General features: G+C 43.9%; 1 protein-coding gene across 1 annotated transcript; it reads left to right on the top strand.

The window, feature by feature from the left end:
• Positions 1-1,918: 1,918 nt before the first annotated feature.
• Positions 1,919-18,486, top strand: SMO (smoothened, frizzled class receptor). The gene is made up of 12 exons (XM_051962963.1): positions 1,919-2,283; positions 7,074-7,279; positions 8,734-8,943; positions 9,578-9,750; positions 10,078-10,297; positions 10,396-10,519; positions 12,614-12,706; positions 13,626-13,734; positions 14,573-14,758; positions 15,256-15,404; positions 16,025-16,159; positions 16,796-18,486. The coding sequence occupies exons 1-12, from the start codon at positions 1,953-1,955 to the stop codon at positions 17,218-17,220; spliced, it is 2,361 nt and encodes a 786-aa protein (XP_051818923.1). The 5' UTR covers positions 1,919-1,952; the 3' UTR covers positions 17,221-18,486.
• Positions 18,487-19,699: the final 1,213 nt, after the last annotated feature.

The raw sequence follows: 19,699 nt of genomic DNA, 5'->3' as shown, positions 1-19,699 counted from the left end.
CCATTTTTGTAAAAAGGATAAATGCTATACCCTTAAACTTCTGCATGGTGAAATCCAGTAAGGATGACCACAATGGAAATGAACCAAAGAAAGACTTTAAACACAAATGGAAGCAAACTGACAAGGGAGAAAATCAGAGAACAGCTGTATCTGACTGAACAGTCTGAGATGGGACTGCCTTCTTTTGGACAAAGACAATTGGCAGCCCCTATGTGGAAAAGGCAGAACTACAGCTATGACTAGTACAAGTGACAATAGTCAAAACCAAAGGGGAGTCTTCAGACATTTGCAGGGATAGAAATATCCTGGTCATTTTTATTGTCTTTTTTTTTTTTTTTTTCTGTCAGCTACACACATGGGTAACAGTAGCCATAGCAGTAGTAGTAGCAACAGCAAAGTTAAGGCTAGAAAGGACTAAGGAGACCATTTTTCTCATTCCCTCAATTTTACAAATGAGGCAACTGAGGCCTGAAGGGATCCAGATCTAAAAGTCACACAACCAGGTGAAGAAAAAGGTAGATTTCGAATCTAGGTCATTTTACTCTACATCTAAGATTTTTTTTTTTTTAATTGCTTCCGTGTTAGCTGCATCTTTTAGTTTAAGGAATGAAGAGAAATGTGTGTGTAGAAAGGGAGAAAAAAAGAGATAGAGACATACAGAGACAGACAATGACAGAGACAGAAGGGAGCCTAACCCACAGCAATCAATCTCCTTCTCTTTACTCCTACACACACACACACACACACACACACACACACACACACACACAGAGCACCAATGTATGCATTTCCCTTTCTACTACTTGTTGCTTGAATCACGTTGAACAAATCACTTGTTCTCTCTCAGCCTCACTTGCCTCATCTGTAAAATGAGGAGCAAAATTGAATCAGATCTGATGCCGAGATCCTTTGAGCTATAAATCCGTAGGGAGAGGAACTGAAGAGGGGAAAGACCAACTGAAAAAAAACAGCGCTGGAGTGGAACTAAAATCAAGGAGTCAATCCTAGAGGGGAGAGTGTATGTAATACAAAGATTGGCTCCTGGTGTCTAGGCCCCTCTTCTCCCTACCAAGACTATTCTGAGACAAATCCCCAAACTATGATCGAGGAAGAAATATCTTCGCTCTTGCAAGTCATCAGGAAGTGGAGAAGAATCCGTATCCTAAATCTGACCCTACCCTCTGGCTCGATGCAGTTCCTAAGCTAAAGAAATCCTCCGTGAAGCATCTCCTACCTCTCCAGCCCTGTTGTTTGGGGCGGGCAGTCGAGAGAGTAGTCAGATTCCCCTTTTCCCGGCCCCCGAGACGGCGGGGCTACCCCTGCCCCTCCCCTCTCTCCATCCTCTTCCCTCCCCTCACCCTGCCCGTCCCTCCCCCGCGGCTGCTAGTTAAGGGGGGGCCGGGCTTGGCTCGCCGCGGCCCGTGCATTCCTGAGAGCCGAGCAAAGGCAACAAAGGAGCCGGGGAGCCGGCGGGGCTAGCTTGGGGTGCAGCGGGGCGCTCAGCGGGGCCAGCCTGCGGCTTGGTCGTTGAGGGCGGGGGAGGAGTTGGGGGGGAAGAGGTTTGTCTAGAATTCACAGCCCACGCACAGCTGTGTTTGCTGGGCACGCTGGAGGCTTTTATGGTGGGAGGGGGAATGAGATCGAAGATTGGGGGCCCGGCGTACTCCAGGTGCTGAAGGAGATTTGGGGAGCAAGGCGGAGGGGTGGGGGCCCCCACATCGGGGCCCGGGCCGCTGCCACCCCAACCATGGGCCGCCAGTTACAAAGTTTGCAAAGTTGGGCGCGGAGGGGTCGGGGCGCGGGCGGCGTCCAGGGGGGGCCGGAGCGGGGCTCAGGGGACTCCCGGGAAGTCTGAGCGGCGGCCCCGGGACATCGGGTGCTTGTGTGCGCTGCCGGGGGCTTCAGGGAGGGAGGGGGCTGTCTCTCTTTCTGCTGAGTTGGCGGGTTTGGCCATGGCCGCGGCTCGGCCCGCGCGGGGGCCGTCGCTCCAGCTACTGGGGCTGAAGCTGCTGCTGCTGTTGCTGCTGCTGCAAGGGGGCCCGGGCCAGGGGGCGGCTTTGAGCGGGAACGGGACCAGGCCTGGACCCTGGAGCGGGAGAGCTAATGGGGCCGAGACTGGCCCGCCCCCCCTGTTGAGCCACTGCGGCCGGGCAGCCCCTTGCGAACCGCTGCGTTACAACGTGTGCCTGGGCTCGGCGCTGCCCTACGAGGCCACCTCCACGCTGCTGGCCGGGGACTCGGGCTCCCAGGAGGAGGCGCACAGCAAGCTGGTGCTCTGGTCCGGTAAGGCTCGCAGCGCGGAGCGGAAGGCCATTTGTGGGGTGATGAGGAGGGAATCGTGTGTGTGGGAAGGGGTGGAGGGAGAGATCTTAGAGAGTTTTGGTATCGAGGTCCCATTGCATGCGGGATGCAACAGATTGGGGGAGGGGGCGCGGCGAGCAGAGGACCCAAAGTAACTCACTAGCATACAGTAGGCGTTGAATAGATGGGGTTAGGTTTTTTTCATTGAAGTGAAGAGGTCGGTTACAAGGGAGTTATGTAGATTAGGAGTACAAATGATTTTAGAGTTAGGAAATGGGGTTAAAACCAGAGGGAAGTTTATACCGTAAAAAGGGATCCAGGTCAATGTTGTTCTAAAGTTCTATCCCTTTGGTGAAGCTCTCAGGGTTACAGAGATGCAGTCTGAGATAAGATCAGTAACTGAAGGATGGAGGGGAAAGGGGGACAAGGCAGGAGAACTGGAGGGGCCTTATTCGTTTGGAAGGGAGTGTGAAGGAGAGAATTGAGATATGAAAATAATGTTAAACGATGGAAAAGCGGAGGACAAAACCCAGGAAGAGATAGCTGAGAAAGCGATCCGAACCAGAAAGAGGGAAGTTTTTGATTTGGTGGTCAGATTAATGAGTTGTGTCTTCTCCCTCTTCCCCTTCTTCAGTTCCCTTCTTTGCTTCAACCTCAGGTTAGATAGGCAAAGACCTTTCACCTGAGTTTTCTTATCTGGAAAATAGGGGTTGTGATAGTGGTTTAAGGCTGGGAAAGAGCAAAATAAAGCCAAGAGGCTTTTTATGGACCCCTTATTCTATTCTAGGCCTCAGATTCCTAAATTTGGAAAGAACTTTCATAGTACACCTCAATCTCAGATTTTTGGAGCTCATGAATGATTTGCATTTAGGATTTTGGAAGCACTAACTTCCACCAGAATGGAGTCCTTCCATTATAAATTTTTGCTTTATTTTTATCATTTTTTTTTTTTAAAAGAGAAACCTTTAACTCCCGGCTTATTACCTTAGTAGCTCATACTTGTAAAGGAGTAGTAATTTTCTAAAATTCCCTCAGGATCACCAAAGAAGAAAGGCCAGAAGCATAGATATTATTTGTCCTAGGATCGTATATTTAGAACTGAAGAAACTTTAGAAATCATTTAACTTGAGGCTTCTTAACCTGGGATTAGGACACTCACAAGATGAACAGAACAGAAGTTTTCAGGGGGTCTGCGAACTTGGATGAATAAAAAAATAGTAATATCCTTAATTTTACTAACATTTAACTTAAACTCAATATTTCCCTAAATTATATCTTAGAACATTAATCTTGAGAAGGGGTTCATAGACTTCACACATGCCACATACAAAAATGGTCAAAGAACAATGGTCTGGCCCAGTTCTTTCATTTTACAAATTGTGGAAACTGAGATTCATTCAAATTAAATGAGTTGCCAAGGGCACTGTATTTGAACCCATATTCTGATTCCAATATTACCTACTAAACCACTCTGCTCTTTTGTAGCCTGCTTGGTATGTCACAACAATTAAATATACACATCCTGAGCAAGTATAGTAACTCATTGTTTCTGATAGAGAAGTTTTAAAATGTAGGATTATCTTTATTCTAGAATACTATATTAATACAACACTGATGCTGAAGTGATGCAAATTCACTGGAGTCAGAGAGGATAGTTTGAAGGGGGAAGAGTGGACAGAGCTGGACAACAGTGATTTGGGTCTTTAGGAACCTTTACTCTGAAAATTCCCTGGGGGATGGAGAATATTGCAATAGATTTCTTAGTATAGTAGAAACACCAGATGGAGAATAGGACAAAAGAAGTGGGTTCAGATCCAATTTCTGAGAGATTTAAGAGAAATTATTTTAGGGAAATTAATTAAACTCTGAATTTCACTCTCTTTCTTCTTAAAAATGAGGATAAGCCTGTTAGTACCTATTTCACAGGGCTTATTTTAAGCATCAAATGAAATAAAATGGATACTTTGCAAATACCTTTTAAAGTTAGACTAAATATCTGTTATTATTACTTATTAATGAAAAATGGAAGAAAATATGTATCAGGTACATAAATCATTAGTTTTATTTCCCATGAGTCAGGGTTAAGTTAATGTTGAGCACCCAGTTATTTCAGTTTACCTTAAAATTCTTTCTTTCTCTCTCTCTCATCAGCTCAGTCCTTTCACTTTTCTGAACTGTGAATGGTTTGTGTATTATTACTGAAGGAGGTAGCTGGTAATATGGAGAGCAGAAAAGGGAAAACATGGATTGCTTGGAGCCGTGGGGTGGATGGGTGAATAAGGTGGACCTGCACCTTGTTTGAGACCCACAGTCAATTTCATGAGCTCGTTTGCATAGTGGTTTGATCTGTCTCAAAGCTGGGATTTTACCCAAAAGTATGACATAGCCTGTAAGACCCACCAAACTATAGAGACTGTGGTCTAAGCCATTTCAGGAAATTGTGGATAATTTAGGTTCTTTTCCTAAGTTGTAAATTCCTTGAGGACAGGAATCTATTCTTTACTTTTCATAAATGAACCACAATACTCCCTGATGCATCTGACTGAAATTAAAATAAAATTAACAAAATCAATAAAAATTCAGTAACAAATAAGACATTTTAAAACTAAGGCAATGTGCAACCTACAGGACTGTATGAACTAATGGTTCTTGTTTGTATTTGAATTTGATACCACTTGTTTGAGATACTAAGTCCTGGCAGATGTAGTTTTCCCATTAGAGTGTAACCTCCTTGAAAGTAGATTTTGTTTCTGTATTACTACAATTTAATACTATATTATTAAAGATGTTATTATTCACTCACCTATGACTTTTGTGATCCCATTGAACATAACCCGACATGGGTTTTTCTTTGCAAAGATACTGGAATATTTTGCTATCTCTTTCAACAGTAGATTGAGGCTGACCAGCTTAAATGATTTGCTTGGGGTCACATAGCTATTAAGTGTCTGAGCTGGATCTGAACTCAGGTTTTTCTGGATTTCAGGTCCAGGGCTCTATCCACTGAGCCAGCTAGCTGCCTCTTATACCTAGTAAGCATGAGATGCTTAGTACATGCCTATTTAGTAGATGAAACTCAGATAAGAACCTGAAAGCTTTGGGGGAACTCTTTTTAATGGAAATTGGCATTTTTCCTATGAAATTTATCAGATCAGTTTAGACCTAGGATCTCTCTTGGATCTTCTGAATTTCTGGACCATACTGTCTAGTTTCTCCTTAAGAGATTCCAAACTGACAGGAAAAGGATGTCTCCTAAACATTGTCCTTCATGAACTTAGCCTGGCTTTCAACCAGTTTCATTTAATAGGCATTTATTGAGTGCCTATTTTGTACCCAATCACTCTGTTATTCATCAGTGAAAACAGTTCTTACTCTCCAGGACCTTGGTACGAGGGTGAAGAAGGAAGATTCGAATCCAGGCAATGAGCATGATTGAAGCTGGTGTATCACTGCCTAACAACTGCGCCTATCTTTGCTTCACAGAGCAATCCCTCCCATCAGTCAGTCAATAAGTCACCAAGCATTTATTGAGCATTTCCTATGTTCTGAGCAATGTGCTTAGCCCGGGAGACCCCAAAAACCCAAACAAACAAATTAAAAAAAAAACGGGCAAAACATAATCCCTGCCCTCAAGGAGCTTATATTCTAATGGATAGGATCCAAATAAGAAAAAGTTCAGCCCAGTGGATTCAGATTCAGAGGATGAATAGAATCTCCAGCTCTTCCACCTCCTGCCTATGGGTTAGCTTCAGGACCTCTTGATATGTAAAATGGACACCTTCCACCCCTAAACCTATAGCCCTGTGACCTTATAAGATGGAAAAGTTACTCCATTACTCATTTGGGGTTAAGAGGTGGGGAGGAGTGATTTTGATGCATAGTGGTCAGTGTCATTCTAGGACTGAAAGAAGCTTTTTCAGGTGTTATCTCTCAGTGAGCCTCTGAGCTCTATACAGCTTCTTGAGTTCAAGGTCTATGTTCTGGAATAACCTTGTAGTAAGGATGGCTCTAAGCCTATCATGTAAGATTCCCTCAATGCTCATATTGTCCTTCAAGGGTAGTAATAGGAAGCTTTTCCCAACTACTGCCATATCCACACCTCATTTAATCTTTTCACTCTGGACCCTAGACTCCTAAGTCTCAACCTTGATACAAGTGACTCAGGGATAGACTAATGAGGACGTAGGGCTGGATGTGGAGGGCCTGCTTAGGGACAGAGCAGGAGAAAATGAGCTGGGCCAGCAGGGGTGATGGGGCTGGGTGGAGAGTTCCATTTGCCTATTTCTGGCACCTTTCTTCCTGCTGACATGTACAGAGTCTCCTCTGTTTTTCTCCATCTGACTTCCTGTTTCTTCTCTCTCTGGCCACGGAGTACCTGGCTTCTCTGACCATCTCTTCCTCTGCTCCCACCTCTTCTCTGTTTCACCTCAGCTTGGTAAGGGGGAATGAGGGTTTGGGGGTGGTTTATGTAGCAAGTGGAAGAGGCTTCTGAGGTCTCTTGAATTGATAGCACGCTCCATTGAGTGAAGGGGGTGGAGGGTCTCTTGCCTAACTATCTCAGGCTCCCCCACCTTCCCACTAATTATGACAGAGAAAGCCTTCAAGATCACTAGTACAACACTAACCTAATGCTTCTGACCAAAGCTGGTCCACAGTATTACAGTGAGAAGTCTCTAAGACATAATAAGGAGTATATGGAATACTGTCTTGAATCAGAGGGAAGGAGGGTCTCTGCACTGCCCCGTTTGTCCTCATTGCTTTTTTCATCCCAGGCCTTAGGAATGCTCCCCGCTGCTGGGCAGTGATCCAGCCCTTGCTCTGTGCTGTCTACATGCCCAAGTGTGAGAATGATCGAGTGGAGCTGCCTAGCCGAACCCTGTGCCAGGCCACTCGGGGACCCTGTGCCATTGTCGAGCGGGAACGAGGCTGGCCCGACTTCCTGAAATGCACCCCAGATCACTTTCCAGAAGGCTGTCCAGTAAGTGGGAGTGTGAAGATCAGGGGACTCTGAATTTGACAGGATGCTAGGTGTAGGAAAGCGGTGCAGGGTGGCTAGAATGAAGGATGAGGTGAACAGACTGCCATGTCTTTAATAGTACAGTTATCCCTTCTACACCACAGGGGTTAGGAGTGTTGTGGATCCGTGATGTGGAAAATCCACTAGATTTACGAGAAAAAGTTGAATTAATGGTATTAAGTTGATATTATACCATAGTAGACACATATTTTGTGCATTTCTGAGTTTCTAAATTTTTTCTGTGTCATCTGTTAGCCATTACATGTTGTCTGCAGTTTCTGTAAAACTCTCAAAAAACTCCCATTTAATTTCTTATGCCAACCTTTGATGTATCAAAACCACAATGGGGAAATTTGTGATGTGAAAGGGATAACTACACACTTATTGTGTAAATCAATAAGGTGTAAGCACCAGATGAAACAACTCAAACACAGTCAGCTTGGATTACTTTACAATATATCAGATAAATGGACATCCAGCATTTTCTTTAAAAACCTTAAGTGAGAGTTAGTCCATTATCTCAGTTGATAGCCTATTACAATTTTGGGTGGTTTTAATAATTAGAAGTTTTTCCTTAAATGAACCTCAATTACTTCTTTCCAAAGGAAAAAAAGTCTGAAAATAGAGGAGCCCAAGTACAGTATTAGACCATGAGAGGAGACATCAACTTGTGGTCAAATCACTGTGTTTGGGAAAAAGCAAGATAGGACATTAGAAATGTTTAGCTGAGGATGAACTGAACAACCAGGCCATAACTGGTACTGGGTGGTGAAGTGGATGCCTCATTTGACCATGAGTCAAGAAGTCCCTACACATTTACTAGCTTTGTACCCAGGCAAATCACTTAACCTTTTTTAGGGAGCCTTTCACAAATACTGTTATATAGACACTTCATTTAATCTTTTCACTCTGGACCACATTTTTGAAGTACCAAAAAGAAGAATAAAATAGGAATTCCAAGATAGTTAGGGGGATCAAATGATATAGCATGTAAAGCATTTTGCCAACTTTAAAGCTCAATATAAATGCTAGCTATTGTTAATAGTATTGGTGTTTTTGGAAGGGATCCCTTGACTAAGTGCCTGAAATGGGAAGCCATCACTGTTCTGACTCTCATACTTAATCAATGGTTCCTTAGAGACACAGATGTAAAATAGCAGCTAGATAGTGATACATAACCGAATTTGATCAAGCGCTAAGTCTGTGAAATAGATTTTTAAATGAAGTTATTTTAAATAGAAACTTGTAAAGGTTATAACACAAATTTATATAATACAAATTTTTATACATTGTTATACTATATTACATATATCATATACATATGAATACAAATGTGATTATAAATACAAACTATTCCTGACTACCATTTCTTTGCATTCTTTTTCCCATCTTGCCCATTATGATGACCTCCATAGAATGAGGTGCAAAACATCAAGTTCAACAGTTCGGGACAATGTGAGTCACCCTTGGTTCGCACAGACAACCCCAACAGCTGGTACGAGGACGTGGAAGGCTGCGGGATCCAGTGCCAGAATCCGCTCTTCACCGAGGCTGAACACCAGGACATGCACAGCTACATCGCTGCCTTTGGCGCCGTCACTGGCCTCTGCACGCTCTTTACCCTGGTCAGCCTGGGAGGAAGGGGAGAAGGGGGCAGCGACCTTAACGGTGGCGGGACAGGGAGTGAGGAGGCCCCCAGGCATGGAGGAGTTCCCATCAGTCAGCATTGAGCATTTTCCTAAGCTCTGGAGATTCAAAGATGAGAACAATAAAAATCAGGGCTAACCCTACGTTCCCTTGGGGTTAGGGAAGTAAAGAGATACAATATTAAGGAAATAACAAAGTATTAAAATCGATACAAAGTAATTTCTGATGGAGCCGGGTGAGAATACTTCAAATGAGTGAAAAAGGGTCCAGAGGAGGAGGTTTCCTAGCTTAGCCTTGAAGGGAGGCAGGGGACCCAGAAGAAATGAGAAAGGAAAGTGTTATGGACACGGAGCTCAGCCCGGGCAAAGGCAGAGAGCGGGAGCAGCTCTGGGCAGGGTGTGGACACAGGCATATCTTGCCAGGGATAAAAGGCAGCAAAACAATTGGGATACTGGATTCAGGGAAAGCAGGAGGCTTAATAGAAGCGAGTTTGGGTAGAGGGAAATACTGAGCTCTGCAGAGGGAAGGGCAGGGAGTAGACAGTGGCAACGGAGGGCCGAGGGCTAAGGAGGCTGCATGGTCCCCCCTGAATGCGCCATTTGTCACCCCCAGGCTACGTTTGTTGCTGACTGGAAGAATTCGAACCGCTATCCTGCTGTCATACTCTTTTATGTCAATGCTTGCTTCTTTGTGGGCAGCATTGGCTGGCTGGCTCAGTTCATGGATGGTGCCCGCAGGGAAATTGTTTGCAGAGCTGATGGTACCATGAGGCTGGGGGAGCCCACGTAGGTGCCTGGGAAACCTGAAGGTGGGGGGCTACCATGTGCCAGAGGAAGCCCATGTAGGTGCCAAAAGGGGAGAAGGAAGTGTGCATAGTCCAGTCTTCCCACCTAGGAAAGCTTCTGTTTGAAACTAGAAACTAAAGTCCAGTGTAAACTGTGTTTAGCTCGTGTCATTTCCCCCTTCTAGCCCACATCCCCTGTCACCTTGGGATCGAGTCCCAGAGTCACAAAGAATTTGGCCTGCTGAGTTAGCAGGGATGTTTTAGGGGTGGGTGGGGGAAGAGAACAGTAGAACAAACTGCTCTAGGGACTCCATACCTGTCCCCACAGCTCCAATGAAACCCTGTCCTGTGTGATCATCTTCGTCATCGTGTACTATGCGCTGATGGCAGGCGTGGTCTGGTTCGTGGTGCTCACCTACGCGTGGCACACCTCCTTCAAGGCCCTGGGCACCACGTACCAGCCCCTCTCTGGCAAGACCTCCTACTTCCACCTGCTCACCTGGTCACTGCCGTTTGTGCTCACCGTGGCCATTCTTGCTGTGGCCCAGGTATAGGCCCTTCGGGGGGCTAAGGGGTCCTGAAGGGCATGGGTTTGGGTAGGGCATTATGTGGCCAACTGTCTTCTCCAATTCCCTTCCCACTTTAGGTGGATGGGGACTCAGTGAGTGGTATCTGTTTCGTGGGCTACAAGAACTATCGTTACCGAGCTGGCTTCGTGTTGGCCCCTATTGGTCTGGTGCTTATTGTTGGGGGCTATTTCCTCATCCGAGGTGAGTAGGAGGCCTATGATAGATAAATCCACAAATCTTTGTTAAACTCTACTCTGTATGAGGTAATAAGCATTAGCCGACATCCTCCATAGTGCTTCAAGGCTGGCAAAGTAATTTATTGCAGGTGTGGTGGCCCATACCAGTAATGCCTGATTCTGGGGGGGACTGAACGAGATAGACCACTAGAGCTCAGGAGTTCTGAGCTGCAATAGGCTAATCCCCCAGAGAACCAACAGGATGCTTAAGAAAGGGAAAACAGCCATAGAAATACAATTCAAAATTCCATGCTTCTCACAATTAGGATAAGGCCCATAATCGGCCACTATACTCTCAAACTAGGCAAATTAGAGACCAGTCTAAAAAACAATATTAAAAGTGATTTAGGATTCTTACAATAACCTTATGATGCAACTCCTATAAGTATTATTCCCCCCCCCCCTTTATAGATGAGGAAGTTCAGGTTAAGTTACTTGGTCATACTAATATGAACTGATGCTAAGTGAAATGAGCAGAACCAGGAGATCATTATATACTTCAACAACAATACTGTATGAGGATGTATTCTGATGGAAGTGGATCTCTTCGATAAAGAGAGCTAATTCAATTTCAGTTGATCAAGGATGGACAGAAGCAGCTACGCCCAGAGAAAGAACACTGGGAAATGAATATAAACTGCTTGCATTTTTGTTTTTCTTCCCGGGTTATTTTTACTTTCTGAATCCAATTCTCCCTGTGCAACAAGAGAACTGTTCAGTTCTGCACACATATATTGTATCTAGGATATACTGCAAACTATTTAACATGTATAGGACTGCTTGCCATCTGGGGGAGGAGTAGAGGGAGGGAGGGGAAAAATTGGAACAGAAGTGAGTGCAAGGGATAATGTAAAAAATTACCCTGGCATGGGTTCTGTCAATAAAAAGCTATTAAATAAATAAAGATCCCTCCCACCCCCCCCCCAAAAGTTATTTGGTCATAATCAGACAGCTAGCAAATTTGAGGAATGAGAATTATACCTAGATCTCTCTTAATTTCAAATTTCACACACCTTTCTATTGCTACTGTGCTGCTTGGCCAAGAAAAGCGTTCTCAATTTTGCCTTCTTAACCAGGAGCAACCTTGGACCTGTCCTGTTGCCCCACTGTTATATATGAAATGTACTCATCTCTCAGTTTTCCATCCCATTTGTATGCCTTTCATCCCTTCCCCAACAAAATAGAAACACTGTTGATGATTTGTATGTTAGCTTTCTCCTGCAACATATCTTTTTTTCCACTAAACTCTTATTTTTGTTCTCTTTCTGTAATTGAATTTACCGTCTGCTGCTTCACACTTCACATATGCCTCCATTTAATCTTTATTCTGTAGCACTAACTTGACCAGTCAGCATTCGTTAAAGTGGTTCATTCAAGATTGGATCTTTCTTTTCCTTTTCATTGATTCTTCAATAGTGCTGGTTTGTCTGTTCCTGATGTCTTAGTCTTTTTTCTTTCCTCCCTCCCTTTCCTCTTTCCTTCCCTCTTTCCTTCCTTCCTTCCTCCTTCCCTTCCTCCTTCTTTCCTTCTCTCCTCCCTCCCTCCCTTCTTTTTTCCTTCTCTCCTCCTCCCTCCCTCCCTCCCTCCTTCTTTTTTCCTTCTCTCCTCCCTCCCTCCCTCCCGCCTTCTTTACTTCCCTCCCTCCTTTTTTCCTTCCCTTCTCCCTCCCTCCCTCCCTCCTTCTTTCCTTCCCTCCCTCTTTCCCTCCCTCCTTTTTCTTTCTTTCTTTCTTTTCTTTCTCTTTCTTTCTTCTTATTAGGATTAAGTGACTTACTCAGGATCACACAGCTAAGAGGTATCTGAATGTATCTGAAGTATCTTATGTATCTGAAGCCAGATTTGAACTTGGGTCCTCCTGACTTCAGAGCTAGTGCTCTATCCACTGTGCCACCTAGCTGCCCCATGTGTTAGTCCTCTTAATTTCCATTGTTCCCGAGCTCAAAAGGCAGCACAAAGTTGACTGTCCCTAGTTGGCTTAGTATCATATACATGTCTCCTTCTTTATGGGATTCCCTTGGCTGATAATCTGTGAAGTGCATTTTCCCCTTTTTTTTCCTAGGAGTTATGACTCTCTTCTCTATCAAAAGCAATCATCCTGGATTACTGAGTGAGAAAGCAGCTAGCAAGATCAATGAAACCATGCTACGTCTGGGTGAGTGGGGCTATTCGGCAACGCCTGCCAGTCCCTCAATTCAATTCAACTTAACCAATCTTTATTAAGTTCCCAGCACACATTCTACTAGGATACAAAGAGAAAATGACCAATAGCTCTTGCCCTCAAGGATCTTACATTTGGTAGCTAGGTAGTACGGATAAGAGTGATGGACTTGGAGTCAAGAAGATAGGAGTTTTAATGATCGAATAGAGTCATTGTAGGATCATAGGATCATTATCACTTTTGGGTTATAATAACAGCATCTAGCTCCCAGGTTTATTTTAAGAATCAGATGAGTAGTATGTGTATGAAACACTTTACAAATCTTAAAGTGTTATAAATAAATGCTAATATTATCATGTTTCATGTTGTTCCTTTGTGCCCCACTCTTAAAAGGATGGAAGAAAAGCAGTGATAAATGGGTTTCAGAGAAGGGCTCTTAGAGATGCCAACAGGGGAATACTCTGTACTAAGGTGGGACAGATGAACAGAGAGAAGAATGGGATAATGTAGGCAAATAGGATATTCCTAGATATTTCCCATTTGCCTGAAGTGAGAGGGAAGTTGGAGAAGTTAGTGGGTTCCATCATATCCTCCACATTTCCTGCCACTTCCTTAATTTCTGGGCTTCCGTAAGAGCAGTGTTTTAGTGTTGTCCTCTATACTCTCTTGCTTCCTGCTGCAGGACACTCCATCATTTGGACCCATTTCTCTTTACTTTCTGTTCAAACTAACTAGGTTCAGTTCTATTAGAACATAGCCTAGTACTGAATCTAGTTTGACTATATTCTAGTAGTGATCCTAGTTTAATGCTTGAGAACCTGATTGTCTATAACTTTGTAGTGGGATCTAAATCAGCAAAAGTATCACCCAGTTGGGGATAGAGTAATGGGATAACATCTCTGCTTCCCTATAGGCATTTTTGGCTTTCTAGCTTTTGGCTTTGTGCTCATCACCTTCAGCTGCCATTTCTATGACTTCTTCAACCAGGCTGAGTGGGAACGCAGCTTTCGGGATTATGTGCTGTGAGTATGGGGCCGGGCCTCTGGAAGGGGAATGAGGGTAGAACCTGAGTTGCAATAGAGTCCAGCAGGAAATTTTTGTAGCCTCAGAACCAAATAGGAGCCAATACGGACTGATTTTGTTCAGCCAATGGTGGGAGCCGTTCTCTCTAACCATGTCTCTGTGGATTCTTCAAAAGTTCCTTGATGTAATCTGGTTGTTAAGGCTTTCAAGGCCAGGCTCAAAGCTCCTTGTTGCTTTGACTGGCTTGCCTCTAAGGTCTCTTCCAGCTCTAACTCCTGTGAGACTGTTTATCCCATAAGCCCTCATGTCCTCAATTTGTGGCACAGAACTATGTTTTGTACTTGTTAGCATGACATTTGTGATCATTAGCAAGTTATTTTATGCTTTACCTTCTCTAATTAGCCTGTAAATTGGCCACAGGGACCATGTCTTCCGAATTTTGTGAATTCCCTTCTAGCAACTAGCATGGTTTCTGTGCATAGCAGTTAATTCATTATTAAACCTGGAGATGTATTTAAAGGGCCAATACTATGAAATACCTACACAATCTTACCCTACATTTACCAGAGTCTTATGAATGACAGATCTGAGACTTGGGAGCATAATAGCTTCTGAGCTAGAGGACAATATTCTTGCCATTGGTGACATTTTAAATTTTTATTAAACAAATACCTGAACACATTCTGACTTTTCAGATCGAATTTCTTGTTCATGGAGTGGAGGCCTTCACTAATTTATGAGGCCAGTTTAAAGAATTTGGTTAAACTTTTGGCAATGCTGGAACCCTGGGAATGAGTCATGTGTTTCCCTCCCTCCCCAATCCCTTACCACACATAGGTGCCAAGCCAACGTGACTATTGGGCTACCCACCAAGAAGCCTATTACTGATTGTGAGATCAAGAATCGTCCCAGCCTTCTGGTAGAAAAGATCAACCTGTTTGCCATGTTTGGCACGGGCATCGCCATGAGCACTTGGGTCTGGACAAAGGCTACTCTACTTATCTGGAGACGTACTTGGTGCAGGTGGGGCCAGCCCAGGGACTTTGTCAAATCTTGATCCTGCCTATCTCATCTTCTCCTCTTTCTTTTTTTCCAGCCTCCCTCCAGCTGTAGTTTTCAGTTACTCTAGTTATCATTTAATGAAATGTTCTAGGGAAGGCCAAATCTATCTTCCTTGTGCTTGCAGGTGCCTCCTGGTAATACCAGGTAATCCTGACTAATCCAGCATTGTGATGCTATCCCATTTTGAGTAAGGGTTAATTGCTTAAGTTGGTAGAAATCAGGATTCTTATCTTTGTTTGCTGGGAAGGCCGTTTTCCTTTGAGCTCTGTTGGGATAGCTAAGAGATTTTGCCATCATCAGGGAGCTGTCTTTATCTTGAGAACTATATTTGGCATTAGACTATTCTCTAAGAACAGAAAAGAATCAAAGTGGAAGAGTAAGGAATGGTCAATAATTGTTCTTCAAAAAATATCGATAGAAATCTATTTTCTTCCCCCTGCACAATCTTTTCCCAACAGGTTGACTGGACAGAGTGATGATGAACCCAAACGAATCAAGAAAAGCAAGATGATTGCCAAAGCTTTCTCTAAACGACGGGAGTTACTACAGAATCCAGGCCAGGAGCTCTCCTTCAGCATGCATACTGTGTCCCATGATGGGCCTGTGGGTGAGGCTCTGTTCCATTCCCAGCCCCAACAATTTTCCCTCCCAGCAGAGGACGACATGGAGATATGGGCTGATCCTTCACTATGAGAAATGACACTCTTGCTCTCGCTCTTCCTTTTCTCCTTCTCCTTTATGTCTGTCTTTCTCTTTTTGACAGGGTGATTTGGCTTCTGTGCTGGTCCTTTGGCTCCAGTAATTACTTTCCATATAACCTTCCTCTCTTCCATTTTGAGTCCCATTTGTTGAAGTCAGACAGGATTTGGGAAATTTTGTTCTTTGGGAGACTTCTTCATGCCAGCATGGTGTAATAGATAAAGTTCTGACCTCAATCAGGAGGAACTGGGTTCAGATCCTGCCTCTGACAAAATCTAACTGTGACCTTAAGCAAAACATTTAGCCTCCCAGTGTCCCTAGACAACTCTTGAAGACTCTAAATTGCAGATTATGTGCTGCCTGCATTTGTAGGAGTTTTCTTACATCAATGCAATCATAGTGCAAAACAAAATAAAACTTTCTCTGTGGAATAAAATTATTGACTGAAAGTGACTGGTACTGAGAAAGAAAGGAGTTTCATGTTAAGCATGGTAATGTTCTTTAGTCATCCTCTCTTTTTTTCCATAGCGGGTTTGGCCTTTGATCTCAACGAGCCTTCTGCCGATGTCTCTTCTGCCTGGGCCCAACATGTCACTAAAATGGTGGCCCGAAGAGGAGCTATCCTTCCTCAGGATGTGTCTGTCACTCCTGTTGGGACTCCAGGTATGAAGGGCAGAGATTGAATGGGGAAGGAAAAGAGAAGATTATGAGTTACAGGAGATGCTCCAGAGCAGAGGCTCTTGACTTTTTTGTTCAGTGGATCCCTTTGAAGTCTACAGATCCCTTGTCAGAATCCTGTTTTTAAATGCACAAAATAAAGTGTACAGAATGACAGTGGAAATCAATTATATTGAAACATTTTATTATTAATTATTTTTAACATTTTAAAGTTTGCAGACCCCAGGGTAAGAACCTTTGCTCTGGAAGGGGCAATAGTAAAACAGAAAACAAACATCGGACTAGGAATGGTGAGAACTGGGTGTTAATTTTGGCTGTTATTTTGCTTCATGATCTTGAACTAAATTTCTCTACAACTTGGTTTTTTTATCTGTAAAATAAGAGGGTTAAACTAGATGAATTATAAGGTGTTGTCCAGAGCTAAACTTCATGGAATTTGGTGGAATTAGAGCCTAAGGCAAGTAGAATTGGAAGATTACAAGGATAGAACTGTAAGTCCTCGAGCTAGGAGAGCAGAGGGTCTAGGATAAAGGATGGGAGATGAGCAGAGCTAAGGGAAGGAGTTAACTCCATAGTGCCCCTACAGCATGGCTAAATGGCCTCTTGTTCTCTTTCTCCTAGTACCCCCAGAAGAACAAGCTAACAAATGGCTGGTTGAGGCAGAAATCTCCCCAGAGCTACAGAAACGCCTGGGAAGGAAGAAAAAGAGAAGGAAGAGAAAGAAGGAGGTGTGCCCTCTGGCACCCCCCACAGAGCTTTGCCATCCTGGACCTGCACCCAGTGCAGTACCCCGCCTGCCTCAGCTGCCCCGGCAGAAGTGCCTGGTGGCAGGGGCCTGGGGGACGGGGGAGACCCACCGACATGGAGCTTGGACCTTGGTCTCTAACCCTTTCTGTCCAGAGCCAAATTCTCTCCAGGATCCATTTCTGCCAACTCCGCCAGGCCCAGCAGCGTGGGCTCAAGGTCGTCGGCCTTGTCTAGCCCCCATTCATTCTCGTACCAACTTGATGGAGGCTGAGTTATTGGATGCTGATTCTGATTTCTGAACCTTTGAGAGCAGGACCTGGATTGAGGGTGGGCATGGGTGGCACGTGGGAAGAAGTAAACTCTGGTTTCCTGACCAGAAATAGGCAGCTTTTCTCCCTTCCCTTTTGCCTGCTCCCCAAGGCATCTCCTATTCCCAGAGAGCCCCCAAGCCCAATACTCTCCCAAAGGAGTAATTTATCTCTAGCTCAGTCTGGCCAGAGTGTGGGAAAGAGCCCAAGCTAACTAGATTTTCATGGCAGAACTGCTCTACTTCTCAAAGCTGCCCATTCCTTAGTGGGTTTTACTTCAGGGCAGGGATCAATAGCCAAAGGCCTTCATTTCCCTCTCAGCCAAGCAGGAATTGGGCTGAGGACAAACAGTGTCTGGGAGAGATAGAATACACAGTGCTAGTATGTTGGCAGTAGAAGTACCAAGCAGGAGAAAGGTAATGGTGCTTGGAGAGCTAGGCCTAAGAAGGAAACAGAGCCTATATAAGCACCGGTGAGGGACCCGCCATCCTCAAGCAGAGGCAAAACCCTAATTCTCAGAAGTCTTCAGACAAGAAGGCTGAAGCTAAGAATAATAGTATTCACCCAATTTTGTGTCCTGGCCTTTCCTCTGAAATGGGACAGGGAATTCCTTTTTTTTCCCCTTCCTAAGCATGGAATGGGGAAGAAGATTGATGGCCCCATTCCTGTAAAAGCCAGAGTGCCCTTTAGCAAGGGCCCCACAGATTCTACTGATTACCTGTAATTTAACCTTTTTCCCCCCATCTTTTCCTTACCCTTCTTTTCCCATCCGGCGAATTCATTTTTATCTCCTCTTTTGAATCCTTCCCTATTATATTTGTTTAGCACTTAGAGCTACTTTCTGAAGCTCTGAGTAGTCACCTCTTCACCCTTTCCTTGTTGGCCCCATTCCCCGGGAGAAACATTCAGCCATGGGGTCTCAAGCTATGGGTAAGAACATTGGATCAATTGCCATTGGGACAAATGCCATCTCCTCTGTTGGCCCATCCCTTGAGAAGTGGAGCCATTGATGTGAGGGCCTGCTATGAGGGAACTACTCCAGATGGTCAGAGAATGCCCTTCCTATTGACACAACCTGAGTACGGGTGTTTATATCCCTACTGTTTTAATCTTTGGTACCATTTCTTCCCATTCCCCATCCTCCCTCTCCCCAAAAGTCAGGCAGCAGAAAGCCTTTGAAGCTTATTGGGTTCTAGGCCAGGGGCATGGGGATTTGGGTGAAGAAATATAAATAGCCAATAAAAGATTTTGTACAAATTCTTACCTTGCTTCTTTCCTGAATGCCTCTTGTTTTAGACTTTAACTGTCACTGACCACCATAATATTTTAATCCTACTGTCAATTGAGAACATTTCTTGGCCTAAATTCATGATGTTCATGAAGCCCATTTGCCATTTAGCTTTCCACAAAGATAAATTGCCCCATAGTTCCAAGCCTTAAAGCTTGATTGATTGTCTTGAAAACACACTCTTGGTCACAAAGTTCCCTTAGTAAAAGATTGGAAGGCTCAGTACTTCTCATTCATATTTTACTGAGAATAGTGTCTGACACATGTATAAAAAAATTTTATACCTTTTTTTGACTAAAATCTATCTTGAAGTATCCCTATATCTTACAGGTACTGGTAGATACAACTACTAGTAGGAATAAGTCTATAGACAAGATTCATCCCTCGCTATATCCTGGGGCTATCAGAGAACCTGGACTGAGTGTCTTCTCAGCTGCCAGTCTTCCCATGTCTGGTTGTTGGTATGGTTCTCCCTAAGGAAACACCCATTAATATCTTCTAGGACAAAGATTATTAACACCCCCCCTTTTTTGTTTCATAATCCCCTTTTGCATCTGATGAAACTGATGGACCCCTCTATAAAATAATTTTTTTTTATTCACAAAGCAAAATACAATGTGAGGCTGGTATAGCAGGAGCTGGAGAGCTCTGAGCTTCAATAGGGCTAAAACCAATCAGGTCCCCAAATTAAGCCCAGTACCAATATGGTGAGTATCTGGTATCAAGCATGGCTGTTTTATGGAAGAACTCACACAGCAGAGTCAAAAGTTTCTGAATCAGTCAACAGTGATGTTGGCTAGTGAGTGGTTGATAGATGAGATAGGAAGACTCAGTATAAAAAACAGGAAATACCAAACAAAAATCTAAAATATATAAGATTTTAAATGACATTAGATACCAAAATATGTTTTTAAAGAATTTCAAACTAAGATATCCAGGCTATAGTTTTCTCTAAGAAACACAGGCAGTGTTTGGGATCTTCACAAACCTAAGTTCTTGAAACTTCAGATTTATTTATCCGCAAACCTAGGGTACTGAGAGGTCTATGGGGGGAACTTAATAGGGTTGGTAAATCTGGAGCAGGCTGTAGAGAATGAGTATTAACAAGGTTGTGGGAAAAGGTTTGCAGGAGTACCACATGCTGTTATCACATCAGGGAAGGTAAGGAAGTAAGAAGGTGGT

This window comes from Antechinus flavipes, chromosome 5 (genome assembly GCF_016432865.1).
Source record: "Antechinus flavipes isolate AdamAnt ecotype Samford, QLD, Australia chromosome 5, AdamAnt_v2, whole genome shotgun sequence".
Classification (NCBI taxonomy): Eukaryota; Metazoa; Chordata; class Mammalia; order Dasyuromorphia; family Dasyuridae; genus Antechinus; species Antechinus flavipes.
Note: the sequence above shows the minus strand (reverse complement) of the source record. Positions and strands in the feature narration are given on the sequence as shown.